The sequence below is a fragment of the Penicillium roqueforti genome (assembly GCF_015533775.1).
Source record: "Penicillium roqueforti strain LCP96 04111 chromosome Unknown scaffold_10, whole genome shotgun sequence".
NCBI classification, from domain to species: domain Eukaryota; kingdom Fungi; phylum Ascomycota; class Eurotiomycetes; order Eurotiales; family Aspergillaceae; genus Penicillium; species Penicillium roqueforti.
The window spans coordinates 674,825-702,020 of record NW_024067574.1 but is presented as its reverse complement, the minus strand read 5'-3'; the positions used below and the strand labels follow the sequence as shown (position 1 = coordinate 702,020).

The following is a 27,196-nucleotide window of genomic DNA, read 5'->3' as shown; positions in this document are numbered from 1 at the left end:
GTGTACTTACAAAAGATGGTATTGAGCGGTGTCAAAGGCGGTCTAAAACTGGTAAGAGCTAGTCCCAATTAGGCGATAAAACCATTAAAATCAGGCATCCGACTGTTGGCCGCTATACACCTTCGTAGTCCGAAGCTTCCACAAGTCGAATCTCTGATATCTTGCACAGTTTGGCTTGCAGCCTACTATATGCTGATACTTAAAGTGTTCGCCCGTGGCTTGATCTCGTGTCTTTACACTCTTGCATGAGTGCATATTTGTCCTGAGCAGAGGGTGCCGTGGTAGGTAGACTGAGGATGGCAGCTGCGTGTTCAGGCGGTCTAGTATTTTTTGAGCCTTCGGGACAATATATTGCTCTGTCGGTGTGCATTGAAAATCTTGGAATTACGATCTAATAAATGCAGAGAAGAGAGAGAGAAAGAAGAAGAAGAACGAGAACAACCTGAATCATGTAAATATGAAGTGAAAATGGTGCCTGATATATCCGGCTATCACGACCACGGAAGGTCCAAGCTTAAGTGGGGCGGCCCACTTACATTCCATGGGTCTCCACCTTCTAGATCTCCACGGATATCGTCACCGCTTTCTCTTTCAGCGTCTTTAGCAACCGGGGCTCAGGATTTCTTCAAGTTTACCAGCTCACTCCATTTTAAGAGAGACAAAAAGATGAGCCAGACAGTCCCTTGACAACCCTAACTCTACCACTTCGGCTGATCACTCGAGACGACATTAAGAATCGTCAAATCCCCCAGTTTATATATATTTTTAACCAGTTATAGGGATCTAATCTACAGGTATTTTTGAATATTATATCAACTAGGACTAAGACATCGAGAACTATTATGACAGTCACGTACCAATCACATGCTGATGCCTAGATTGTAGGGCTTCACCTAGCTATTTACTCCGTAGCTAGATCTTGTTTGCTAGTAGAGAATTCCTCCTTCTTCTCCTCTCCTTTTGCTCGAAGAAAAACTCACCTCGCGATGAGATTAACGTCCACATCCCCACAATACAGGGGAAAGGGCGATCAGAGGACGAAGAACATGTCATGGAGATCTAGGACTCGGGATTGCATTATAATTTCTTTGTCACATTGGGTTTGCTGCACTTCCGTTGTGGCGCACTCAATGCGGATCTAAGACTGCGCGTTCGGGTCAAAGCTGCCCATGCCTATACCTTCATGTTGCTTGGAACTCTTTCTATTTTGACCCGAGCACCTTCTGTATTAATACCGAATAAGTGTGCAAAATTGGTGTTTGATGGTATCCTTTGAGATTCTGATCGAAGCAACCCATGGTGTGATAGCCGGATCACATCTAATCTAGTATCAACCTAGGTCCTTTAGATCCGACTAGCGATATTTATTCAGTATCCTATACCCGTGGCAATTACGGAATTACGCGAAATCGTACAAATCGCTGCTGAGATCAATCGGTATTTTTATTTACTGCTATTTTTGATCACGCTCCCCCCGGAAGCAAACTCCGAGTGGTCTTCTGGTAATATCGCACTGCAAAATCTTACAGAAACCGATTCGGAGCCTGCCATGAAGCCGATGTACGCTACTTAACAACGGCGATAAGCAAGTCGAAATTGAGGCGCCATTACCCGAAAGAGTGGGCGATCACAACGCTCGTGGACATGGAGTAATTTGGCTTCCCAAAGTATTCGAATTTTATCAATGACGAAGATCATTTCGTCGGGGTCCGAGCTCGATGGGAATTTGCGTTCTTGGTCTCCCGGAGATATCGAGAGACTCAGTAGGGATGTCACTTCTTTGACACCCTTGACCTTTCGGTTAGTTGTGCAATCATCGTGAGTATGCCTTTCCGACCATGTCCGTTTTGATTAAGCCACTGCACTCATACGAAGTGGGCTGCTTCCTAGATGGGATGAATGGCTGCACCATACTTGAACAGATCAAGCGGGGGCCAAGATACACTATATCCGTCCTATGTGAACCATATTGATAATTGTTCCAGCGGAACGAACTACTCACTCATAAAGCTATCATCGGATTTTGAGTCTTTCGATATCACATTCAAGCTGCACGACCATGGTTGTTCGCCAGAGTGTATAGTATTAACGACAGTGGCGTTAATATTGAAGTCCCGGCACTCTCATTTCAAGTAGAATTCACATGGCGCAAGGTATCTGACTTGATATTCTCAAAGGACTTAACCGATGCTTTTTCTTACCCGCACCAATAGAACTGAGCTGGTCGAAAATTATGTCCAGGATGACCAAATCAGCACTAGCGAGAGATCAACAAAGAATGATATATCTGATCTCTTGGCGATATAGTTCCATGGTTGATATATTTCTCACGTCTTGTCATATTACTGTTTGACAGATCTATCCAGAACTTCATACTGAACCTTTAGTCATAATGGCAGAGTTTGATGACCAGCACAGCAGAGTTCCTGAGGCAGTCTTTTTAGTGGGTATTCAACGGAATGGCAATATTGCTTTAGTATACCTAACTGACCTCTTGATATTAGGGTGTACTATGGGCTCTCACAGGCACATTGTTTATCTTTCTCGTATTCCGCATCTATGCTCAAGGCAGCGTAGCAGGATCAGCATATAGTGCCGCGACCTGGAGAAGGTTGGGGCCCTTCATACGGGGGCAGATCGAATACTCATGCCATCGATCAAGGAACAATCGTAGAACATTATGACTGTTGTAGATAATTGCGGTGGTCAAAGGAGTTGATCCGTCGGCTGATACCGAGTTGATGTTGGCACCATATTCCAATAATAGCATAGCAAAACCAGCATTGTCAATTCTTGCCGCATGAATAAGGTCTTGCCATCATTTCCACTGGCATTCACATCTGCGCCAAAATCGAGCAGAGATTTAGGAAGCAAAATATCGGTAGCGTTTCGGGTAGCGCAATTCAGTGGACTGCCTTTCCTTTCACCACTAGGATGACATAAATCTGGTTGTGCTCCCGCCCCTAGAAGTAGACTAACGGCAACAGTATGACCCTGGGAAGCAGCATTTAGGGAGGCTGGAGATGTAGTATTCGACATCCTGATTCAAATAAGTGGTGTCTAGCCTCTTCAGGGACGGGATGCGAGATGTGCCAAGAACAAAAAAATGAAAGGCCTATAATGTGCGGGTGGCCACAAACAATGGACCTCGGAGGGACACAACAGTGTGGAGGTAGGACCCGTGATCACGTGGTAATCGGTGAACAGTAGCGCAGGATGACTAAGCGGACATTTTATCCATCCGTAAAACCACTCCTGAGGTAGAGATAGCACGCAGGCACCTTCAATGTTCTTTTCTTCTTCTAGTAGTCACCCCATGGTGTTCTCTTCTCTAACACCTTATTGCACCTAGGGCAAGCACCATGTGATACCACTTGCACATCAATGAGTTGTTTATTACTGATCCTGCGTGTAATGGACAGTAAGAAAGAGTCGTATGAGTATAGAAAACGTGTTTCATTGCATCTAGTGTCAAAAGTAACCAAAGAGCTAAAGACGCGCACTGTTCTTGGCCTTATCGTTTAACAATTGGCCAATACGAGGATCCACCTTGCTGAACATGGCAATGACAGCATCCTTAAGCTGATCAGGCACTTCTTCCAAAGTCTCAGACACATTTGACACCCACTCCCTTCTCTCGGGCTCATCAAAGACCCTATTCCACAGCTCTCGGGGCTGAATGAAATCCTCATCATCAACTAGAATCTCATTCTGGCCGAGGACAGCGTTATGCGCGATGCGCTCAGTGTGTCGTACGTTGGAAACAACCTGGCTAGGAATACCAGCGCCTAGTGAGCTCCGTACATAGTTCGGGTCACCGCCATAGTTCCGGGTTATAGTTCCTGTGCCGTCGCGCTCGAATGGCGCATATACAGGGCATATTGCACGGTTTGGAGGAAGCTGTGTGTAGTTCACCCCCAGACGGTATCGTTGAGCGTCGGGGTAAGCGAACATACGTGCCTGCAACACTATTATAGATAAGAATGGTTAGTGGTTTATCCCCCTCTGGCGACCACATCAGTGTGAACTTACTAGGATCGGGTGTCATTGCAATCCCAGGCACCATGTTAGAAGGCGAAAATGCGGCTTGCTCGATCTCGGCAAAATAATTCTCGGGCTGGGGCTTGTTAGCACTTGCTTCGTGTCTAAGGTAATGGGTTACCCACATTTCTGTTAAGAGTCATTTGACCAACTTCGATCAAGGGGAATTCCTTGTGGGGCCAAACTTTGGTGATATCAAACAGAGCACGGCCGTAGGTTTCAGCCTGCTCGGGCTCCATGACCTGGACGTAAAGTTTCCAGACCGGTAAGTCCCCCCGAGCAATAGCATCCCACAAATCCTGATTGTGGAAGTCGGCGTTTGCACCAGCCATGCGAGTAGCTTCCTGGCCAGAAAAGTGTGTGATATTCTGAGTTGGTCGGAAGTGGAACTTGCAGTAGCGGAAGCCACCATCAGCTGACACCATCTTGAAGGTATGTACACCGAAACCTGTCACTCGACGGATGGAATCAGGAATACCCCGAGTGCCAAAAAGGTGCATCAGAGCATGGACACTTTCCGGTTGGTTTGAGTGGAAATCCCAGAACTAAAAGATTAGCTTCATCCGCAACTCAGTAACTTTGATTAGCACTCACCATGGGCCAATCTGGCCTATTGGTGGCAGGATGTCTCTTATGGCTCCTGTTGAGAGAAGGAAATCTTATAGGATCGCGAACAAAGAATACCGGCTTCGGAGACATTAGAACATGAAAAGTAAGAACTTAGGGTGAACACTTACAATGTGGTTCCCTACAATATCATGATTACCTTCCTCCGTGAAGAATTTGACAGCAAAGCCTCGCACATCGCGAACAGTGTCCGCACTGCCCCTGTCACCGCCAGTATTGCTTAGACGGAATAGAACAGGGGTTTTCTTTCCAACACCATTGAGGAACTTGGCCGACGTGAGGGAGGAGATATTGTTTGTGACCTCAAATTCTCCCCATGCACCCGCAGCTTTAGCATGAACGACTCTGTTTATAGAGTTAGGATATCTTTTCCTTCCAAGCATTATGTTGAATGATATCAGACCTTTCGGGTATACGTTCGCGGTTGAAATGCGAAAGTGTTTCAATGAGAAGCGTGTCACCCAATGTTGTGAGGCCACCACCCCCAAAGGTAGGCAACGTAGTGCTGACGGATGGATCCGCAACCGGTTGACCTGTCTGGTGTCAGGATGGGAACGTTGACTTGAGATATTTGGTACTATACCTTCGGCCAAGGTAAAATGGTTCGGCATTGGGATTGGTTGTACAAGGGATATTCAATTGATATGATAAGTTGTGAATACTCTATATTCTAGGAAACGGCCTGGCTTTTATTGGGCTGGATCTTAAACGTGAGTCAAGACCTTGACAGCACCCCCCATGAGGGACACTCCAAATCATTTGATCATTCCATATTAACGTGAGGGGATTGAGACAAAACCAAATATTTTGAACAAGTGGGTTTGGAAAGCTTACAATATAGTGGAGATGCTTTGCAACAGGCGGTTTACCGACACCCGGCCGAGTTATTGCCGTTCCTGGCGACATATGCCGAATCTCTGATTGGCTGGAAATCTGACAAAGCTCGTGCGGAGAAGGGGTTTTCCCCTCATGAGGGGTCGAAAACGTCACTTTCGGAGCTAAGTCCCTTCTAGAACACCTCCAACTCAAATTTACCCTTTCTGTCAGCCCTACCAAGTCAAGGTTCAAGGGCCTCTCTTGTCAGTAAGATGGCCCCTCTATCCCCCAAATGGATACCCAGGACTTTGGCCCTAGTGGTAAAACATGTTGCTCCATTTCCCACATCTCTTACTATCCGGCAAGAGCGGCAAGATGGTCTATTTGGAGACATGCGAAGAGTGGAATATAAGATCCACGCGATGTCTCGTTAGTTTTTGCTATGAACACACACGCACACACACGCACACACACAAGTCTTATTAAATCCCAAACCATGGCTTTTGTTTCCAACGGCTCTGAGTACGACTTCATTGTTGTCGGCGGTGGTACTGCTGGCAATGCAATTGCTGGTCGCCTTGCTGAGAACCCCAGCGTCCGCATTCTGGTCGTTGAAGCCGGCATCCCCAACCCTGATCAGATCGAGCAAATCACGACCCCTTCGAAAGCTTTCACCCTTCGCGGAAGCAAGTACGACTGGGCGTACAAGACAACTATGATCAAGCGCGATGATTATGAGCGTGTTGAAAAACCCAACACTCGCGGAAAGGCTCTTGGTGGTAGTTCAACTGCCAACTACTTCACCTGGATTCCGGGCTCGAAGCCTACCTTTGACGACTGGGAGGCCTTCGGTGGCCATGACTGGAATTGGGATTCCTGTGTGGAGTACCTCCGCAAATGTGCCACCTACCATGACGACGAGAAGCTGTATCCGGCCGAACTGAGTAAGATTGGAACCGGAGGCCCTTTGCAAATCTCCCATGCCGACTTGGTGCCGGAGATGAAGCCGTTCCGTGATGCGCTCACTGAGGCCTGGGTTTCTAAGGGCCAGCCCCTGAGCGAGGATATCTACTCCGGCGAGATGAAAGGTCTAACCCATTGTGTTGATACCATCCACCAGGGTGAACGCCAGGGTAGCTTCCTTTATCTGAAGAATAAGCCTAACGTGACAATCCTCTATGGCGTTAACTCGAAGAAGCTGCTCATCGACCCTACCACACGCATCTGCTCCGGTGTCACTGTGATAAGTGAAGCTTCTGGTCACGAGATCAGCGTCTACGCCCGCCGAGAAGTCATTCTCTCTCAAGGTGTCTTTGAGACTCCTAAGCTTCTCATGCTTAGCGGAGTTGGCCCAGCAGCGGAACTGGCAAAACACGGAATCGCCCCCATTGTGGAATCCCCTCACGTCGGCCAGCATCTTCTTGACCATCCCATCGTACCTTTCGTTCTTGAAACCAAGGATGGATACAGCTTAGATAACCATATCCTCAGGCCTGGTCCTCTCAATGACAAGGCGCTGTCCACTTATCAGAAGGACAAGACTGGTCCTGCAAGCTCCGGATTCCTGGAACTTGTCGGATTCCCCCGAATTGACGAACGCCTGGAAAAGTACCCTGCCTATCTCGAGGCTAAGGCTGCCAACGGGGGATTGGATCCTTTCGGGCCAGCAGGACAACCTCACTTCGAGCTGGACTTCGTCGGCTTGTTCAGCAGCGCATTCCAGTGGCATTACCCTATGCCTGACAAGGGAAATCACATGACTGTCATTGTTGATCTGCTGCGGCCCCTTTCTGAAGGTGAAGTCACCCTAAACAGCTCGAACGCACAGGTACAGCCGAATATCAACCTCAACTTCTTCGGCAATGACTTAGACATTCTGGCCATGCGGGAGGGTGTGCGCTGGACATATGATCTTTTGACCACGGGAGCTGGATTCAAGGACATTGTTATTTCAGAATACCCCTGGAAGATGCCCCTTGATTCCGATGATGATATGAACCGGGCTGTTCTGGATCGCAGCCAGACAGGATTCCGTGAGATCACCCCTTCCAATGTCCCGAAACAAGTCTAATGATTTACTTTACAGATCCATGCGGTACCGCACGTCTCTCGAAGAGCATCCACCAGGGTGTTGTCGACTCCAAACTGCGAGTCCACGGAGTCCGAAACCTCAGAATTGCCGATGCTTCTATCATCCCCGTGATCCCTGATTGCCGTATTCAAAACTCGGTCTACATGATTGGCGAGAAGGTTAGTCACAGATCCGCCAGCTCCCAGGGTAAGACTAATGCGTAATATAATCTAGGGCGCGGATATCATCAAGTCTGAGCACAAAGATCTATACGAGGCCAAGAACATTCCCTACCTTGTCTCCAGCAAACTCTGATCTTCCTCGGATTTCCTCAGGCAGCGTTTGATGTACCATGTGCGCGAATGTATTATATCTGTGACAATCTGGGAAGGATCGTACTTTGGATCGTACTTGCCAGACGAGGCAGGAACGACCTCGCCCTCACACCTTCCCAAATTGACAAACGAGATTAAGCGAGAACAAACGCAAGGGTATGAGAAGGGAAGAACGCGCACTCAAATAGTTTCTCCTTTTTCTTTCTTCTTTGTACTTAGAATTTGGTTTGAATTGCACTCTTTTCTTCTGAATCGAATTGGCTCGTAACAAAATGTCTTCTTTTTCTTCACTGTATGATCATTAACTTGTTGAGTTATACAATGTTTTCTTGCCTTTTTCTATCGATTTATCGTGTCAATTAATTGAATACTAGCAATAAGCAAATAGCTCTGGAACTAAAACATCCACTTGATTATATATATGGTGATGTTGATAATCCTTAACATTTACTCTACTCCTACCCAAGATTTGCTGAACTTCCACAACTCCCTTTCCTTTGACTCATCAAACCCCCAACTGCTGTATCCATATTCTAGTCCATCCGCGCCTGAGGGAGCCGGATGAACTGCAATAGATGCTCCTTCCAAGTACAATCCGCCTTTCCCTTCCAGTTCACTCGAGACAGAGCCATAAATAGTCGTTGCGCAGCCCTGCTCGATACTAGTCAAATACGCGAGGGCGCGCTTGTCCTGCATCGCTGCTTTCATTTCTTCCTGTGAGTATTTCTGGAGGTTGGGGCTCACGAAGGCCCCAGGATGTAAGCTATAGCCATGAAGACCTTGCGTCCCATACAAACGCTCGATTTGGGTAGCCATATATATATTAGCCGTCTTGCTCGCTCCGTAAGCAATCCATCCATTATAATTTCCTTCAAAGTTAACATTGTCCAAATGGATAGGGCTATAACAGTGGCCCGACGAGGAAACATTAATAACACGAGAATGGAATGTAGGCGTTGAGGTTTCCAGTAGGATATCTTTCAGTAGATAGAAGAGTAGGAAATGTGATAGGTGATTTGTTCCAAATTGCAGTTCGAAGCCATCTTTAGTACGACTTTCTGGGGTATTCATCACCTATAACGATCAAATAGTGGGCGGACGATCTTTGAGAAATTTGTTTCGACTAGCTTACCCCGGCATTGTTGATAAGAATATTAAGCTTGGGGCTCTCTTTGCGAAACTCCGCAGCACACGCCCGAACACTCGAAAGGTCTGTCTGATCCATGAAAAGAAGCTTCAAATGCCCAGTATCGAGTACATCATTCAAGGCTTCCTTCGCCTTGTCAAGATTCCGGGCTGTGCCAAAGATAGTCGCCCCGGTAGATGCCAAGACGCGCACAGTTTCAACACCAATTCCAGATGAAACGCCAGTGACCAAAACAACCTTGTCACTCCATTTGTTAACTAGACCTTCATCTTGGATGATTTGAATTCCAGTTACACGTGAGTCGCCTGGGCCGTTGAGAACTTCTCATCGGTTTCGCTCGGCATACCGGCCTGAGAGCTGAAAAGGGACCCTGGAAACCATCGACATGTCGAACAAGGTTACAAGAGTAATGATTAAGATTGGAATGAATACTGAATGAGCTCCTATACACACCTGTTATCGAGTGTCCAGGTGTGGTTTAAAGATGAAAAGAATCAAACGTCAAATCAGATTTAATTTGTTCTACCTACGGAATCTGTAAACCCAATTTAAATCATGAGACATGCATGACGTGTTGAATACATATGATCCAGAACAAGTGAGATGGTTATTCCTATTCTGCATATTCGTTGGGGTCTCCGGTAACACCGACATTTGAATAAATTTCCTTTACAACCCCAAGGCCTTCAATATCTCCTTCGCAACGCCTGGCGCCGAAGCAGGGTTCTGTCCAGTAATAATAATCGACCCTGTTCCAGCGGCCTTAGAAGTAACAACACTCTCGCCCCACATCTCGGCGGCCTTGACATAGTTGCCGCCGGTGACACGGCCCAGCTCCGTCTCCAGCATAAACGGCATAACCGAGGACAGGCCTGTGGCGTCTTCCTCTGCATTCGTGAGTCCGGTCACCGTCACGCCAGAGAGGAGAGGCACGCCTGATGGCGCAGTGGCTTTTAGCAGCACGCAGGGTCCGTGGCAGACCGCTGCAACGGGCTTGTTGGCGGCCGCGAGGGTTTGGATTAAGGCCAAGGAGTCTGGGTCTTCGGTTAGGTCGAACATGGCTGTTTCATTTTGTTAGAACATATATTTTGATTAGATGTAGGAGCTAAACATACGTCCATGACCACCAACATAAAAGATAGCATCGAACTCGCTGGCGCGCGGGAGTATATCCGACAACTTATGCGTGTTCGTCCACAGGGCTTTCTCCTCCTTAAAGAAAGCCAGTGACACGTCATCCGACTCAGCCATCTTCACGGAGGCGGGGTCCAATGGGGCTTCTCCACCCTTAGGCGAAGCGACGGTTACGGAGACCTTGTTGCGGAGGACCTCATAAGGGTGGGCGAATTCGGCCTTTGGAAAACATCGTCAGCATTTGTGAACATCTAAAACGGAATGGCTGTTTCTCAATTGCAGCCGCAGTCAGAGGTGCATACCAGAAACCAGCCGGTTGAACCTCCTGTGGCGGCGAACTTGCCATAGGAGGTGAGGACAACGAGGACCTTGGGTGTCATTTTTGCTTGTTTGATTGGAAGTCAGGTAGTGGGAGATTAAATTCTGTGAGCGAGCGGACAGCTTTGAGTTTATATAAGTCTTGCCCCTCCATCTGCGCCCAGCTTCACTGTATGATGTACATCGCACATTGCCAAATCCGGTAGCCAGCGGAGATCGATTGTTGCATAATCCCCACAGTTCAATTCTTCTTTGATTGGTTCATCGGCGTTAAGGGTCCAGCCTGACCCGCTTTTATCGGCGATAATGTAAGGAGTACTAAAATGGAGATCGCAACGTTGATATGATTGGAATGTTCATTTAATCTAATGCGTCATAGTTGCCATGCAAACAATTGGAGGGGGTTTATAGATATCGAACTTGACGACTGAAAATCCCAACATAAAAGACGAGGACATGGTCGCAGGACTTGACTATCTATCGGAGCGCGGCGATCTTGGTGCATCCCGGCTCATCCTAGTCGGTATTTGCCAAGATGGCCGAGTCCATGGATGTGGCATCCTACGATAACCGGGGGCGTGGCTTCGGTCTCTGGATACTACCGAGACTATGAAACCGACATCTACATCTACATCCACATAATTTGCGCTGGGTGTGTTTCATGGACGCCTGGTACCGATATAGCGGAGAGGAAAATGCCCACCCGCGAACAGTGAGAAGCCCTGCACAAGCGCGACCTGAGAAAGCTCAGCAAGCCCTTTAGCTAGACCATCATTGTTGTCGTGGCGAAGCTGGACAAGCCGGCGCTGCTCATCCACGGTGACAACTGTCTGAATGCGGCTGCTGCTAAGCGCAAGTAGGAGTCCATCCCCACAAGTCAAAAGAAGTTGATCTGAAACAACGAGGTTCCCACTTCCAGTACTATGGCCAGCTGGATTGTGTCGATCGCAATGTGGGGGACAATGCGGTCTGGTTTGCGGGAGTTGAATAGAATGCAATCGGCGATAGGTACATTTTCAATGATTAGGCTGGTTCATCCGACTCCAAAAGCTGGCATCTGAAAAGACGCCTTCAAAATTCCAACTATCTGTAATGCTCACACTAAGCGGGTCAAAGGGTAAACTTTCTGGTGTCGCCATAACAGGAATTTGTGTACTTGAAATATGGTTGAAGAACAGGTCATGGGTTGGACGCGGAGGTAAAACAGCATCAAAAGAGAGTTCTGACAGTGTCCCGTTATATATAAATGTATCGCTGTTGGGAGAGATCCATTCTGGGTTGTTGGAAAATGCTCCAGCTCGCTCAACGTCCCCGGGGAGGTTTAACCGATGCGTTAGGCGACGGTACAAGCTGCAGACAACACCATGTGCTGACTTTGCCATGGAATTAAATTGACCAATGATTCCCAGTCTTTGCATCCCTCTTTCAACAACGTCGATACAGTCTGCTCGTAGTTCTTGATTCTCGTTCGGAAAAACAAGACAGAGTGCTGCAAGGAGAACAATTGCATCAAAAGAAGCGTAGACCGGACTGAACACCTTGCAATGGTGCGGCTGGGATTGCTGGAATAGTCGTTCCTGTGCACGAAGAATGGATACTCCAGCTTTGAGCGCTTCCGTGCGACTGTTGGCCACAGAGAATATGTATGGTCGATGAAGTGCGAGAAGAACAAGGTGAATGAGTGAGTACAGTCCTTCCCGGGCAAGAGGTAACCATTGACACCCTTGTATCCGATCAAACTTTGTATCTGGGTGTTCAAGACGGCACCAAGAGGGTAACATTTCTGAGTTTCTCTTGATTGCACCGTGAATATGTTCGACCGTAGGATAATCTTGCGGGCCAGCACTGTGATGTTCCAATTTGTGGATGTCCTTGAAATATCGATAGGCTACATTAAAGCCGGCGAGGATGACGTCAAATGGTCGAGGGGGGTTAGTCTCGGTTTGCCAATGCGAGAATAGTTCTCGCCGCGTTTCGTCTTCTTCTATAGTGCAAGCGAAGCGATCTATCTGTAGATCGGTGGCAATCGGTCGACCAAGAACAACAGCCATATGGATGTCCCAAATATGCAAGACCACCCAAACTCTGTGACCAACGAGACTGATGTTTTGTCTCTCGCGCCCGGGCCCAACTGGAAATTGTCCACACATAATTTGTCCAGTATGCAGGCCAATTTCCTGTGCATCACGGATTGTTGTCCCAAGTACATGCCAGGATTCAATAACTTTGCCACTACTTTTCAGAAACGAGGCACGTAGCATACCTGCTTGGACCGTGGCGATCGTGATGTCCTCTTTTCCCAGAACCGCGAGTAACTCAACACCCGTATCACTATATTCGGCCCCAAGATCATGGAAGGTCATTTCAGCCATGGTGATGAGCGAATTGATCATGTCATCATCAGGGGAGTGAAAAAGAAGTGCTTGTGCGAGGACTTGAAATAGTAACGCTGGAAACACAATGGTTCCCAGCGCCAATCTTGCGAAGCCTGCTTGAAGGTCAGAGTATGAGATCTTTCCCCACGCATCTAGGTCTTCTCTAAAGGATTTCTCGTCGAGTAGGTCATACTGCCAATTGATGTCGGAGAAAAACGTTTGAACCAAGATCTCGATGCAGGGCTGCGAGGGCAGCTGACGGACTAATTCCCTGTACTTGCGATCTGCCTCGCTTGATAAAGGTGACTGGTTTGTAGGAAAGGGGCTCAGTAAGCCTTTGGCCCGGCCTCCATAAAGCTCTACGGTCCGTAATAAGCTCATGGAGTTGTGATTGCCGTAGCTGGAATATCCAAAATTTCTGATCTTGTCCTCAGACTCGCTAGCCCGCTCGCAGCCCGGTCTAGCAGGTGGGTAAAAATGCATGGCCTTGCTGTTGGTAGTGATTTCCAAGGGGCTATCCACCCCAGAACTGCCCTGGGTGGGTTGGCAGTTCTTTGGTAAAGCGTCATAGTGGCAAAGATCCTGCAGTCGCCAATCAGACCAAAAGCAGTATTGCCTCTATTATAAATATAAATACCTGCGTTCCTCGCTTGCTGCAGTTGCAGCATGGATACTGGCGGTCACACTATTCAATCTTTAGTAGCTTTCTTTTCCTTGTTCATGCGCTTTCGTGTTGCCCCATACTTTTTGCTTGCGCCGATGACATTCTGTACAGGAAATGACAATTCTCCTTCTTTTCTGAGGTCTACCTTGCTCTGATGAGGTAATCATCTTGGCACTGGTTTATGTACATTGGCCTTAGTGCGATGAGAATTGTGAATCAGAGAGAGAAAACGCACCGTAGGCCATATATACCGTGCCAGGGCGGTCAGATGACCTGGCGGTTCAGGCACCAAGGCCAACAATCATAATGTGCAAAGAGTACTCCGTACTTTATGTGCCAATCATATATATATATAACTACAGTGAAAATCGGCTGTTTCAATTACTTAAGTCTTCCAGCCTTCCTCATATGTAGATATTTCCATTGCACTGGATTAAAGTAATAGAGGGTGCACGTGATAATATGACTATACACGTGATCTGGCGACGTGGATCACGGAAATTCATATCGCCGAAAAAAAGTGTCGGGACTCGCCCTTCGCGATCTCACTCTTCTCAAGGTACGACGCAAATATGGGTGGAAATGCTCAAACTCAGTATGCTCCTTCAGATGGAGGAGAAGAGGGTATCCCTGTTGAGATGCCGACCAAGAAGGCTGTTAGTTCTTGGGTGCACCTTCTTGCGGGCGCGTATGTATTTTCCAGCTGGTATTATGTTGATTCTTCTAACATAATCATAGGAGCGGTGGAATGGCTACCGCGATAGTGACTTCGCCTCTTGATGTCTTACGAACTCGTCTTCAGTCCGACTTTTATCAACCACAAAAAGGCTCCGACGCCTCCCTTCCTCAAACCTCACAACGATCAAGTCATAAAACGCTACGGATTATCAATTCCATTTATCGTGCTGAAGGCTGGCGAGCCTTCTTTCGAGGCCTCGGGCCAAGCATGGCCGGTGTAGTACCGGCGACCGCCATCAAATTTTACGTATACGGCAATTGCAAGCGTGTTGGAGCTCAACTCATGGGACACACGGAAGACTCTGCTATCGTCCATGCCCAAGCTGCAATCTGCGCCGGACTCGCAACCTCAACAGCAACGAATCCAATATGGCTTGTCAAAACACGGCTACAACTTGACAAAACACAAACACACACCGGTGGTCCTTCGACTCGTCGATATCGCAATAGCGTTGATTGCATCAGGCAAGTCATGCGAAATGAGGGACTGGGTGGCTTTTATAGAGGATTGAGCGCAAGCTACCTCGGCTCGATTGAAACGGCTCTACATCTGGTGCTCTATGAACAGTTGAAAACTAGGCTCAATCGGTCATTAGAAGCTACCGAGGGGCCAAGGACTCCCTTCTGGAACGAAGTGTTCCATTGGGTTAGTACTAGTGGTGCCGCGTCTTCCGCTAAGCTCGTGGCAGGTCTCATCACATATCCTCATGAGGTACGTATTCCCCTCTGCGGCAATTATCCTAGTTTCACACTAACTCAATTCTTAGGTTATCCGAACACGATTGCGCCAGGCACCTGTGGAGCATGGCCAGGCCAAATACACAGGGCTGGTACAATGCTTCAGTACCATCGCTAAAGAAGAAGGTATGGCGGGCTTGTACGGAGGTCTGGCCCCTCACATGCTCCGTTCTTTACCCTCAGCTATCATTACGCTTGGCGTATATGAATTTGTGCTCCGGGTCACTGGCGCTTAGGTTACGGCACGACTTTGCATATGTACACCATCGATAGATCTTTTCTTTCTTGGGGGAACATCATTAGACATTCTTGTATCACCATTCTTGTATCATATTTGGCGTGACTCATCTCAATTACATAATCTCATCTTTCACCCGTTGATGGCTCCGGGGATTGCGCTACTTTAGAATATTCATATAAGGAAGCTTTTCTGACATCCCTTTAGTCTCGAATTTTTCATGGCTGGCTACATTCATACACTTTCTCGCAACTATCCAAGTTCAATATATACAAATTCGAATTCTTATTGAAACACTCGATATCAAAAAGTACATAACATATCTATAACAATGAATGCTTGGTAACCAATTACATCTGATGCATAAAATAAACACTCTGCAAGCATTTGCAAAATCTGTAAAAACTTTTCAGATCTTTCGGTGCTTCAAGAACCGCTCTGCTCCCCAGTACTCGTCGGTGAAGCGAGCAGGCGTGATTCTCACTGGAGTGCCAGAATCATATGCCTCGACCATTTCTCCATTTCCGATATACATCGCAACGTGATAAATCGTGCTTGCATCACTGAGGTTGCTCGCGTAGAACATGAGATCCGCGGGTTGCAAATCCGCCTGCGCGACAGGGGTGCCATGACCAGTGAAGTCGGCTTGAGCGTCAGCGTCACGAGCAATATCAATGCCATGCGAATGGTAGAGGGTGTGCGTGAATCCCGAGCAGTCGACGGCGTATCCTGACATACCGCCCCAGAGATAAGGAAGGCCAAGGAACAGTTTCGCTGTGTTGATCAGGTCAAGGCTCGTCGGATAAGGAATATCCGAGGCAGACTTGTAGACGGAAGCATCATGGGTGGACAAGTAAGCCGAGCCACCACCGGGAGTTGCGACTTCAATGGCTGATTTTGTCTCCCGCAGGACGGGGAGTCTTGTGTCGTAGGTGACTTCCATTAGCTTCGACTTCAGGCTATGATCGCGGTAGAGCGGAACCGTGGCAGCCTTTTCGACTTTCGCGAAGGGCTTTTCTGAGAGCAGTCGTCCGTATTCCTGGTCAAACGATACCTGCGCAGCAGGGACCCAGCCGGGATATCCCAGGGCGTTCTTTGGGGTCGCCTGTCCGGGGAGGGCCACCTCGTACCAACCATTCTCATGGCCGATGATGTCCACTCGTGCACCAAAAAGCGCTTGCGTCTGAGTCCGGCTATTAGTGGTGAGGTCGCTGTAGTCGGACACGTTCATAGAAAGCCATTTGTCCATTTGCACCGGGTTTGTCAGTGCCGGCTCATCGATTGCGCGCGGCTTGCTGGGGTCGGTCCACAATGTTGTCACTGCCACACTTACGTAGGCAGGCTGCACGGAGCGGGTGTCGAGAATAGGGCTTGCATTGGAGCTTGGAAGGGCGTTGGCAGCACCCCAGACCAGTGCCAGGGTGACTTGTTTTGCAAGAAGTGAAATCATGATGTTTTTGAGGTCTGACCGTGTGCATGATTCGATCTCGAGCGCGCTACATCGTCAGTTTTATGCATGGCCCTGAACTTTAATCGGTAAATATGGGGTTTGCTTGATAGTGAACGTCGCAACGCCAAACGTCTCTGGCGGCCCCGCTCGGAGAATGTTGTTGCTCTCTCCGTGCTCTCTCCGAATGCCCCTCACGCGGGATTTCCCTCAGCAATAACGAGAAAGCAAGCCAATTGGTCAAATAAGTCAAAGAATGTCCATTGGATTATCTGTCTGCGTTGCATCCGCATTTGCCTCGTGGTAATCGTGCGAATCTTTATGATAGCAAGATATGTGTCACCGGTGTAACGCTCCTGACTCTGTCCGACAGCATGGAACCTCTCGGACATTTGACAAATGTATCGCTTCGACAGATTAATGATTTAGTCTTTCTCTCTTATCAAACAATACGGATGATACCTGAATCTCCCTTGGCGCGGCCATCTCTTTCCCTTTTCCGCCTCTATGAATCGCTTGGATGCAATTGAGCCACAATGGCCAACGGGGTCATCATTGTGCGAGGGTACCACGAGTGATAATGAGAATCATAGTCGGGTAATTGTGTTCAACGCACAAAGAGGGAAATCATGGAATCCTCTCAAGCTTGTTGCGATTGGTTCCATCTCTATAGCGCTCTGGGTTGCGATAAGAGCAAGAGACCTAGTGCAGCCTCAAGATATCGATCCATTGAACTTTGCGGCTCGAACGACCAGGGTATTATCGGAAATACCTCTCATAGATGGACATAACGATCTTCCATTCCTTGTCCGACTGCAGCTCAACAATCAGATTTATGGAGACAACCTTCCATTTGATCAGGGTATAGTTTCTATTCGTTTGCCAATCGTTTGATCAAGGACTAATTAATATTGGCTGTATGAAGGACTTGCATCTCATACAGATCTTAAGCGGATGAAGCAGGGCAAAGTGGGTGGGCAGTTTTGGTCGGTCTTTGTAGAGGTGAGGTCCCTGACTATTGAGCATGCAGCATTACATGTGACTGACATCGAACCCAGTGTCCCCGAATACTTCATCTTGACGATCCAAATGTAATTGCAAATCTGGCCCTTTCCCGCTCAAGAGCGATGTTGACAACTCCAATTTATAGCATAGTGTTCGTGATACCCTTGAGCAGATTGATGTGGCAAAGCGCTTGATAGCGGAATATAGCGAGCTGCAGTATTGCGACACAGCAGCATGTGCTCGACAAGCCTTCAAATCAAAGAGAATATCTTCCATGCTCGGTGCTGAAGGACTCCATCAGATCGGTTCATCCCTTGCCGTGATCCGGCAAATGTACGAGCTCGGGGTGCGCTATATCACTCTAACCCACAACTGTGACAATGCATTCGCTACTGCGGCCAGCACAGTAACGGAAACAGGCAAGGATAATGGACTGAGTGACTTTGGACGTGCCGCGATACGCGAAATGAATCGCCTAGGGATGATGATAGACCTCTCCCACACGTCTCACCGAACAATGCGAGATGCTATAGCTGCGACTCGGGCACCAGTGATATTTTCCCATTCGGCGTGTTATGCGCTCGCAAAGCGTCTGAGAAATACCCCCGATGACGTCCTTCGGATGCTCCGCCAAAATGGTGGCCTAATCATGATCTTTTTTGCGAACAAGTTCATTCGACCTGACAACCCGGACAAGGCCAGTTTGGAAGACGTGGTCGATCACATATTCCATGCTGCCTCCATCGCCGGCTGGGACCATGTTGGAATTGGTGAGTGGTTCGCTGTGAGTGTCGGAATAACACATACTAAATTGACCCAGGCAGCGATTTTGATGGGACACCTGCTGTTGCCAGTGGGATCGAGGATGTCTCGGCATACCCGAGACTCATTGAAGCTGTCATGCGACGCGGTGCAACCGACGAGCAGGTGCGAAAACTAGTGGGATTAAATATTCTGCGCGTTTGGGGGCAAAATGAGATTGTGTCGGCTCAAATACAGAGTGAGATAGGCTCACGACCGGTGGAGAGTTATTGGGAGGGGAGGACACAACCAACTTGGGATGGCCCATTGCCTGCATTGAAGAAAATATCATAGCTTGAAATTATCGAATCCTGAACAAATGAATATCTTGTCTCCTTTCACTCTTAGAAAACAAAAACATCGACTCAGCTGATAAGGGGAACGCCCCCGCTTCTCGTCCGCCGCCCCCATCTTCCAGTCTTCCACGTGTGCGTGTGGTGAATATGTCTGGTCGTTCAAAGAGTACGCGGGCACAGCGGCCACCGAGAGTCGCATCCTGTGAACCCTGTCGACTCTCTAAACTAGCCTGCGATCATCGCCAACCTTGCGCTCGGTGTGTCGGGCGAGATATCCCCCATGAGTGCGTCTACAGGAAGAATGCGTTCAAGCGGAGTCGACCCTCCTTTACACCCCAATCTCCGGGAATGCAGTGCGTGATTCATTTAATCGGCCTCTATGTTATAAATTGCGTCCTGACGATCATTCCAGACATCAGCTGGCTTTTAATTCTACATCCATCCTAGAAGCCATCCAGCCAACTCTGCCACCAAATACACACCCTAATACGGGGTATCAAGGCTCTTCTTCTCTAGACTCACTGTTAGGCAATGTACGCGAGCAAACCATGTTGTTTGGGGATCTGGAAGCTGCCTCGACCTTGCTTCCGGTCGGGCGGGATGATGAGGGGCCAGCTTACTCTACTCGTTTCATGAACAACGCTTCGACCGTCGAGGGCGCACAGCTGCTAGAAACACTGACCAGCTCCAAGATAAATAACACCGTTATGCACTTTTTCTCGGACTGGAAGGGGAACGGGCTCGAGTCGCATGTCGGCGCGATCCTCATTCAGCCATTCGCCGATGCAGTCATTGAGGAAATTGTCACCCTACAGCATTCTAAAAATTTCCGATCCGATTTATTAGCTTTGTCACAGCGTTTGTTTGAAAATAGCAGCCGCCCTGTGGAAATACATCGTTTGATGACGCTGCAAGGCCTCATCGACCAGTATACGGGTCCGAATCTCCGCTGGGAGACAATGGGAGCAATCCTTACACTTGTTGGGTAGGGGAAAATCCCGGAAACTACTGTTCTAGAGATAAGGGGACTAACAAGGGACATAGTATTGCCGCAACTGAGTTTCGTGCACCATATGCTCTGTACCGGACAGAACCAGAACGGCAGACCTTAAGAATGAACCTCATTCAATTTGGAAATAAATGCGCAATCTTTTGCGAGGCATTGGAGGTTCTCAATGACGTTCATATTCTCTTTCTGTATCAGACGTTCCAGGTGCAGTCTGTTTTTTATGGTGATCAAAGTACGCTACAAACTCTTAATCTCCTTTCGCGTGTGACTCAAAGTGACAGATGGGCAGGTCTTAAAACGTGGCGCCGGCTCAACGACGCAGCCTGTGCTCTACTTGCCGCTGGACTCCACGAGAGCATCCAAGAAGCGCGCGATGTTCCCTTCTTTCTGGTTGAACTAAGAAAACGTATTTTTTCCCGCTTATACAGTATCGATATCAGCCTAGCAACATTTCTCGGGCGACCACCGCGCATGAGCAAGAAATTTTGCTGTATCAACTTGCCCCTTGATATTGACGAGAAGTGTTATTCCCTGTCGGAGACTGCTCTCAGTAGAGAGCTGGAAGATATTGATCACGCCGGCTGGAATTCGCAGGGTCACATCCGACCGAGTGCTGTTATGCGATGGTCAACGATTACAGCAATGATTCGAGAAGAGACGTTGGAATTGCTTCTGGGCAGGAATATATATGATATGCAACGGCGAATAATGTACGTGACTCGTCTCAGTTCGTGCAACACATTAGCTGATCGTTCACAGTGACTTGCACCATGAACTCAACAAGGCATGGGAGAACCTACCGTCCTTTCTGAGGGTGCCATCTCACGAACTCTGGGATATCCAAAGACCGCGCATGGAAATGGAGTGCTTACATATGACTCGGATTTTATATCTACAGTCTTCATTTTTGATCGAATGGGCAGCATGGCGGCATGGACTCGAACACTCAAGTTTATTTCGCTCCGCAATGGAACTAATTTCCTCGGTTAATGATGCCTTGGTCCGACGGGAACAGCTACCGAACCTTGGCTTTATATCTCTAGCCTGGAGAGTACGTACCCTGAGAAACTTGTTAAATTATGTTGGGCTGACTTTATATATAGGTGGCATCCTGCGCTCTCCCTGCCGCCGGGGCCCTTGCACTATATCTTCTACAGCCATCATCTCGATGTCGGTTCAAGGAATTAGACCCGCCGTCTCGACGACGGGTAATCGAGAATCTGTCTGTTCTGATTGTACACATGGATATTTTGCATAGCCCCAGTGACGGTAATTTCAAATTGTTTTCCCAGGCCAAGCGCTCTCTCCAGTCTGTTGTGGATATGCTATTACAACCGGTAAATCCACTTGGAATGGAAACATCACCTACACAGCTCAATGCCGAGATGCCCACCGCTGACTGGATGGTGCCTGACTATTGTGCATTCGATGGTGATTTCTGGTATGTCAACACTTCACCAATTAGTGATTCACGCGCTAAAATTGCTACAGGGCGAATTTCCCCGATTGCCTCTATACAGAGGAGAATAGCGATACTGCACTTGTATGAGAAGTATGAGAAGTACGGAAAGTCTCTTTAGCCAGATGCTGGTGATTTTTTTTCTTGCTTTTTTTTTCTTTTTTTCTTTTTGGGCTCTTCTGTGTCTGATTGCATCAGGACATCTTGATTTTGTCGCCTATAACATTGCGCATACCCTTCTTGCCATCATTTGAATCTGTATTTCTACGAGATGTTTCTATCCCACAAATTATCTGATATATACGACCATAGGGTGTGAAAAATAGCCCGTAAAAATATACTGGCCGGTTACTGCGTATTGGTGGATAAGATTGGCATTGTTAATACCGGGACGGAAGTATTTTCCCCCGATATCCACGTGACTGTGCGTCCCGTGCTACGCTGTCCCGTGACTATTTTGTATTAGTCATTACATGTTTGACCATTCCAGCAATAAGCATCTATCAAGGAGAACCGAGTATTCGCTCAATGTGAGGGGGAAGGGGAGAGGTTAGCATCTATGAATGTAACTAGCCCTCCTGCACTCCGTACAGCAGTGCCCATCATGAGATCTGAGGAATTAGGGCTGCACTCCGGATACCCCAGACACCAATCAAGCACTCACCTGTGGGCCTGAGGTTCCATCGAAACTTATCTTTCCTCCCCGTTAGCTCTCGCTCAATGGCCCTTTCTCCAGAGTGACCCTCAATCAGGCAAGGATTATCAAAGACCGTTATCAATGGCTGGTTTATCGTTGCATTCATTTGGATTTATCGGTAGATTAATGCGTCCAACTGGTAGTCGCAGTCCCGCGATAGGAGACTTGGGCTCTCTCTCCGACAACACTCCGAATTAATGCTTGTATACCTCGGAATTAATTAATTAACTTTGGACAGATGCTTATCTGCTTATCCCCCGCGCTTGGTTTATATGACATTAAAAGGGATCAACTTTACCCACTTGGACAATGAATGTTCGCATCTGTCTCACACTATACATTCTCATTTGAAGCCTATTCTACACTCACTGTCGATGAATATGGAACTCTCTTTGGACGAGAAAGAGGGCGGTTTCATGCCAGAATCGCCTCGGGAGTTGACTTCGCCTGGAGAGTTGACTTCAACAACCCTCATCAAACCACAGGCTCGCGACGCTTACGATCCAAATATCACATTCGAGGAGTACCATTACTATTCGAAGAAGACAAGAGAAGAGGAAGAGCTTTTGGAGCCTCCGGTGCTCAATATCCGACAGCTTCTCTCAGGCAAAAAGACCGAAGAAGGGCCAATTACAACACTGACAGAGAAAGACTTTTCAACTCGCGAGCGGAGACTTGCAATCACAGACGAGGAATGGACAAATGCAAGCCGTTCGCTTAGGTCTGCCTCATGGGGTGCCTGTAAGTCGGCAATTGTATCTTTTGAACTCCATACTTACAAGACTGCTAGGTTTCTATTTGATCACAACGGATATTCTCGGCCCGTATGGCGCGGGCTTTGCAATGGGCACGTTGGGTTGGGGACCAGGTTAGTATTTATTCCTGTACACATCTGGAACACTGAGTTGACTGATTGGGATATAGGCATTGCCTTCTACACCGTTTTCGGATTCATGGCCGGATACTCTGGATATCTCCTTTGGCGTGTCTTCCTCGGCGTGGACAGCTACGAGTTCCCGGCCAAGAACTATGGTGATCTCGGATTCCGGACGCTTGGTCGGTACGGTCGCCATCTTACAAATGTCTCTCAGGCGATCTCGCTACTCTTGCTTGTGGGCCAAGTCACGATCGGATTTGGCGAAAACATCTCTCAAGTATCACAGTTCCGACTCTGCTATGTTGTCTGTCCCGTCATCTTTGCTTGTGTCGGCTTCTTTGTTTCTCAGATCAGGACTCTCAAAGCGTATGGCTGGATTGCAAATCTCGCAGTGTGGATGAATTTGTTTGTCATCTTCATGACTATGGGTGTGATGTCGATGTCTCCACCGAACTACAAAATTTCCACGCTCGGGTCAGCTGGCAGTGCGGTTGACAGAGCAACGATCACACCGGATAGTGAGGGTAACTACCCGCCGATCATGCATTACAACAATATCCCCACGGATGGACTCATTGGGTCGGTGAATGGCATGCTTTCCGGTGTGCTGGCATATGCAGGTGCACAGCTGTTTGTCGAATTCATGGCCGAAATGCGGCGGCCTCGAGACTTCCTCAAAGCTATGTGGGGAGCCCAGTTTTTCATCTACAGCGTCTATCTCACTCACGGATGCGTCGTCTATCATCTCCAAGGACAGTACAGCTTCAGTCCGAGTTACCAGGGTATCAGCGTCTACTCGTGGCAAACCGTCGGCAACATGGTTTCTTTGCTCTCTGCTCTGATCTGCGCAGGCCTCTACGGAAATATTGGAGTCAAGATCGTCTACAATAACGTCTTGATGGATATTTTCGGTATGCCTCCTCTGAATACCCGGGTTGGCAAAATTGTCTATGCTTCTCTCGTCCCAATTTGGTGGACGATCGCCTTTATCATTGCCGCAGCCGTTCCAGATTACTTTGGCTTCGTCAGCATCATTTCCGCTTCCATGCTTTTGAACTTGACATTTACCATACCTCCCTTGTTTGCCCTTGCATTTGACATCCAGAAGAATGCTATTCGACCGGAGATTGGTGAAGGATTCAACCCGACAACCGGAGAGGTGATCCGGACCGAATCAACAACGGCAAGATGGGTCCGCGGTTTCTTTTCTGGCGGCACCTTCCAAGTCGCCACCAACGTTTGGCATATTGTGTTCTGCTTAGCATCACTCTCGATGTGTGGACTGGGCATGTGGGCGGCTATTGTTGGTGAGTTATTATGCTTTCTTGTTATTTACTCCATACTAATTTCTCTCCTAGGAATGGTTGATGCCTTCCAGCTCCCGCAGCTTAACTCGTTCTCTTGTGTCTCGCCGCTCAACCTGAATGCTTAAGCTGAAATTGTCAAATATGTAGACGTGGTATGATTGCGATATTTACACGAGATCTAGATGATCACCACCTTCATTTGGTTTATAATATTTCGGAGGACATCGGTATAGCTAAACTGTATCTACAATATTGATTTTCGAGGAGTGCACACAATGGCCACTAGATTATGCCAAATAACTCCCCACTCTATGTATCAATCAAGGCAAAATGAGTTTCGATTGGCTTCTAATGTATTTACCACAAATGATAACACAGTATCTCCCATTGCTTGCCAAACCCTGTTTTCTTTGCGGCCCCCCAACCTCCCGACTCTCCTTCGCCTACTAGTGCACTATTACGTTTCCAATATTCGTGACCTTCACCTTAAACATAGCTCACAGTAACACTGTTGCTAGTAACGGAAGAGGAGGTCAAGACTTGCGAGCTTTGCTTGATATCAATGAGAGTAGAGCCAGACGGGCCGACAGTCGTGCTACCAGACTTGGCCTGGGCGTTTGAGAAAGTCACAGTTCCAAAGTTGCTGAAGGGAACCAGCGAGCCGCCGCTTTCAAAGTCCTCGACGATCCATTCAGCATTGTACTCGCACAGGCTTCCATCAACACCACCGGTGAAAGTGTGGGTAACAGATTTGCCAGTAGTCAGGTTGTTGATCACGGCAGAACCGGCCGTCTTGGAGGTAGCGGTCACAGTGACCTTAATCACATCTCCCGCGGAGATCGGGATGCCGGAGAAGTCGTAGGCGTAATCCGGGTACCACTCGTACCAGGCATCGTAGGTAACCTTGCTTCCTTGGATGCAGAAATCAACTCCGGTCTGGAGGATGGCGGTGCTGCAAGTATCACCGTCAATACCGACCCAAGCAGAGGCACAGTACTGGGTGGTAGAGGAAGCACCTGAGGGTAGTTTGGGCGTGGGGACGGTGAATTGTCCGGTGACAGAGGTATATCCGGTGCCAATGAGCACGGCACCGGCCCAGTTGGAGCTGTACTCCTCGTGGCTTGTCTTGTTCAGACTAAGAAGCTCCCTGGTGTCAGGCTTGTAAGGCGGACGGGTGATTCGGTTAGCGCGGCCCTCAGCTCTGGCGACATTGCGAGCTGCGCGGCGTTCGGTGAGAGGAGCAGCAATAGCTGAGGCTGTGAGCAACGCTGCGCTGAGGATGGTAGCCGAGAACTTCATAGTGCAGATTGGATGATTGAACTGTTTGATTGAAAGAACTGGAGGTAGCTTGACTGTGTGAATAACGAGATAACTCCCATGGGAAATGCGCGTTTATATAGCCATCGTGGCTAGTTGTCCACAGATAGCTTCACGGAAGAATAGAAGATAATAATGCCGAAGTACTCGAGCTAATGCACATTGAACACTTCTCTCTGAATGTAACACCCCCTCATCTCTTCTGATGCCGTCGGAGACCGATGCATAAACCCAGGAAGGACCGTTTTCTGAAGATATCACTTTATCGGCGCAACTGCTCGCAAGCTCGGGTCACAAGTACCCAGATGCCTCGATTGCTCGGACCTATTTCATGCATTGCATCCACACACATACTCAGCAAAGACTAGGGTCTGAGTCCAATGGCATTGTCTATTTCTCGAGTGTGCTAAAAGGATACAATCTCCAGCGCTCCGGGTCTCCGGATGTCCGACGGCTGGAGATGTTGATAAAGATTAACAAGTATCGTAGAATGAGAAAGCCGAACTAATATGGAAGTGATCGCTCTCTTCAGAGCGCACCGGCAGGAATTGTCAGTAAGTAACAGCCACTTAATGTGACTGTGGCTTGAAAGCTAATATATAGGCTTGTTTTCTAGCCATTAGCCTGTGAGTGATAAGAGTGCCAAGCTTTCAACAAGCAATGATGCCCAGGAGAGGATGCGGGAGGGGTGGGTAAACGGGAATTGTGAATAATGTGGATACTATCCCCATACCTAGATGGTATGTATACTAGCAGTGTAAAGTCATAATGTGTGCCTGGTTGTGTGGTGGCATATTGAAAGAAGACACCAGAAAGAAGACCTCGTAGCCATAATTCTCCGAGTGAATTCCCCGCCGGATGAGAAGAGACAATACCCCTGCATCGGAGTCCCCGCGTGCAGATTTCGGACTGCGTGCAGAAGAGCTAGTCGGCGCTAACCTCATTCGATGATAATGTCCGGATCTAAGCGTCGGGTCATTGGACCGTGATGCCGCAATTCCTTCTTCCTAGTAATAAATCAGAAGAGTGCGGCACAATTGACTCAAATCCCGGGTCTTCAAGCCACAGTACTTGAACTTTGAAGTATAATTCTCACCAATCCCGAGGAGTTAATAGCCTGGATTTTTAAGTCTTATCAAATGCATAGACTTGCCGCGACTTGCCGAATGAAGGTCATGCGTCCACTTTGGACCCTTGCTAGCATAGATGTCACATTTGTCCTATGGCCAGCTTGTCCCCGGTACCTACTGGCAACTGTCATCAGTATTCTCTTTTATCTCTCTCTGGCTGCTTTCCTTTCAACTTCTCTTGGCTCACCCCAATAACCATCAAGCATGCGAAGTAGCTATTGAGAAGGTTGTCGGTCCAAGGAAACTGTTATTCAACTCTACCTGGATAAATATGACACAAAAGGAAGTCTCCCCGTGGACTCTCGCATGACTCGGAACTTGAAAGAGGTTTTTTGCCTCTGGTGTCAGGATGTGACTCCATTAGCACTATTGAGCACTGTTTTGGGATGAAGTCTCAATAGTCTGCCAGATACATGGGCACCACCAATGCTATTTATTGCTAAATAGCCTCTTTGTTGCCAACTTTCCCTCCGTTTCCTCTCGGTTTTCTTTCAGATCTCTCCAGGATCTAGGGTTTTCTAATTTCCTTTTTCTTTTTTGGCCAAGTCTTACGTTGTTTTTTTCCTGTTATCCGCTCTTGCTATGCCTGTATTCTGATGCATTTGGCCT

At 48.0% G+C, this 27,196-nt stretch overlaps 9 protein-coding genes across 9 annotated transcripts; 3 read left to right on the top strand and 6 right to left on the bottom strand.

The window, feature by feature from the left end:
* Positions 1-2,383: 2,383 nt before the first annotated feature.
* LCP9604111_4896 (catalase) lies at positions 2,384-5,279 on the bottom strand (the record flags this gene model as incomplete). Its single annotated transcript, XM_039072645.1, has 9 exons — positions 2,384-2,426; positions 2,492-2,510; positions 3,504-3,968; positions 4,033-4,117; positions 4,167-4,586; positions 4,636-4,728; positions 4,779-5,013; positions 5,072-5,201; positions 5,252-5,279. 9 exons carry the CDS (start codon positions 5,277-5,279, stop codon positions 2,384-2,386), a joined length of 1,518 nt encoding a protein of 505 aa, XP_038929386.1.
* Positions 5,280-5,980: 701 nt separating this feature from the next.
* LCP9604111_4895 (GMC family oxidoreductase) lies at positions 5,981-7,870 on the top strand (the record flags this gene model as incomplete). The annotated part of the gene is made up of 3 exons (XM_039072644.1): positions 5,981-7,517; positions 7,571-7,734; positions 7,790-7,870. The coding sequence occupies 3 exons, from the start codon at positions 5,981-5,983 to the stop codon at positions 7,868-7,870; spliced, it is 1,782 nt and encodes a 593-aa protein (XP_038929385.1).
* Positions 7,871-8,337: 467 nt separating this feature from the next.
* LCP9604111_4894 (uncharacterized protein) lies at positions 8,338-9,381 on the bottom strand (the record flags this gene model as incomplete). The annotated part of the gene is made up of 3 exons (XM_039072643.1): positions 8,338-8,964; positions 9,023-9,281; positions 9,332-9,381. 3 exons carry the CDS (start codon positions 9,379-9,381, stop codon positions 8,338-8,340), a joined length of 936 nt encoding a protein of 311 aa, XP_038929384.1.
* A 325-nt stretch (positions 9,382-9,706) lies between these two features.
* Positions 9,707-10,551, bottom strand: LCP9604111_4893 (type 1 glutamine amidotransferase domain-containing protein; the record flags this gene model as incomplete). Its single annotated transcript, XM_039072642.1, has 3 exons — positions 9,707-10,098; positions 10,153-10,390; positions 10,474-10,551. The coding sequence occupies 3 exons, from the start codon at positions 10,549-10,551 to the stop codon at positions 9,707-9,709; spliced, it is 708 nt and encodes a 235-aa protein (XP_038929383.1).
* A 954-nt stretch (positions 10,552-11,505) lies between these two features.
* On the bottom strand, positions 11,506-13,695 carry LCP9604111_4892 (transcriptional regulator family TF; the record flags this gene model as incomplete). Its single annotated transcript, XM_039072641.1, has 3 exons — positions 11,506-13,446; positions 13,502-13,549; positions 13,609-13,695. 3 exons carry the CDS (start codon positions 13,693-13,695, stop codon positions 11,506-11,508), a joined length of 2,076 nt encoding a protein of 691 aa, XP_038929382.1.
* Positions 13,696-14,100: 405 nt separating this feature from the next.
* On the top strand, positions 14,101-15,240 carry LCP9604111_4891 (putative mitochondrial carrier protein (Rim2); the record flags this gene model as incomplete). The annotated part of the gene is made up of 3 exons (XM_039072640.1): positions 14,101-14,216; positions 14,267-14,978; positions 15,034-15,240. 3 exons carry the CDS (start codon positions 14,101-14,103, stop codon positions 15,238-15,240), a joined length of 1,035 nt encoding a protein of 344 aa, XP_038929381.1.
* A 411-nt stretch (positions 15,241-15,651) lies between these two features.
* LCP9604111_4890 (C40 family peptidase) lies at positions 15,652-16,692 on the bottom strand (the record flags this gene model as incomplete). Its single annotated transcript, XM_039072639.1, has 1 exon — positions 15,652-16,692. The coding sequence occupies one exon, from the start codon at positions 16,690-16,692 to the stop codon at positions 15,652-15,654; it is 1,041 nt and encodes a 346-aa protein (XP_038929380.1).
* A 504-nt stretch (positions 16,693-17,196) lies between these two features.
* LCP9604111_4889 (transcriptional regulator family TF) lies at positions 17,197-24,265 on the top strand (the record flags this gene model as incomplete). The annotated part of the gene is made up of 16 exons (XM_039072637.1): positions 17,197-17,551; positions 17,615-17,691; positions 17,748-17,780; positions 17,840-18,464; positions 18,515-18,694; positions 18,844-19,144; positions 19,204-19,776; positions 19,836-20,032; positions 20,090-20,510; positions 20,560-20,851; positions 20,904-21,241; positions 21,292-21,343; positions 22,310-22,697; positions 22,747-22,824; positions 22,881-24,140; positions 24,192-24,265. 16 exons carry the CDS (start codon positions 17,197-17,199, stop codon positions 24,263-24,265), a joined length of 5,244 nt encoding a protein of 1,747 aa, XP_038929379.1.
* Positions 24,266-24,626: 361 nt separating this feature from the next.
* On the bottom strand, positions 24,627-25,439 carry LCP9604111_4888 (A4/G1 family peptidase; the record flags this gene model as incomplete). The annotated part of the gene is made up of 1 exon (XM_039072636.1): positions 24,627-25,439. One exon carries the CDS (start codon positions 25,437-25,439, stop codon positions 24,627-24,629), a length of 813 nt encoding a protein of 270 aa, XP_038929378.1.
* Between the last annotated feature and the right edge of the window lie 1,757 nt (positions 25,440-27,196).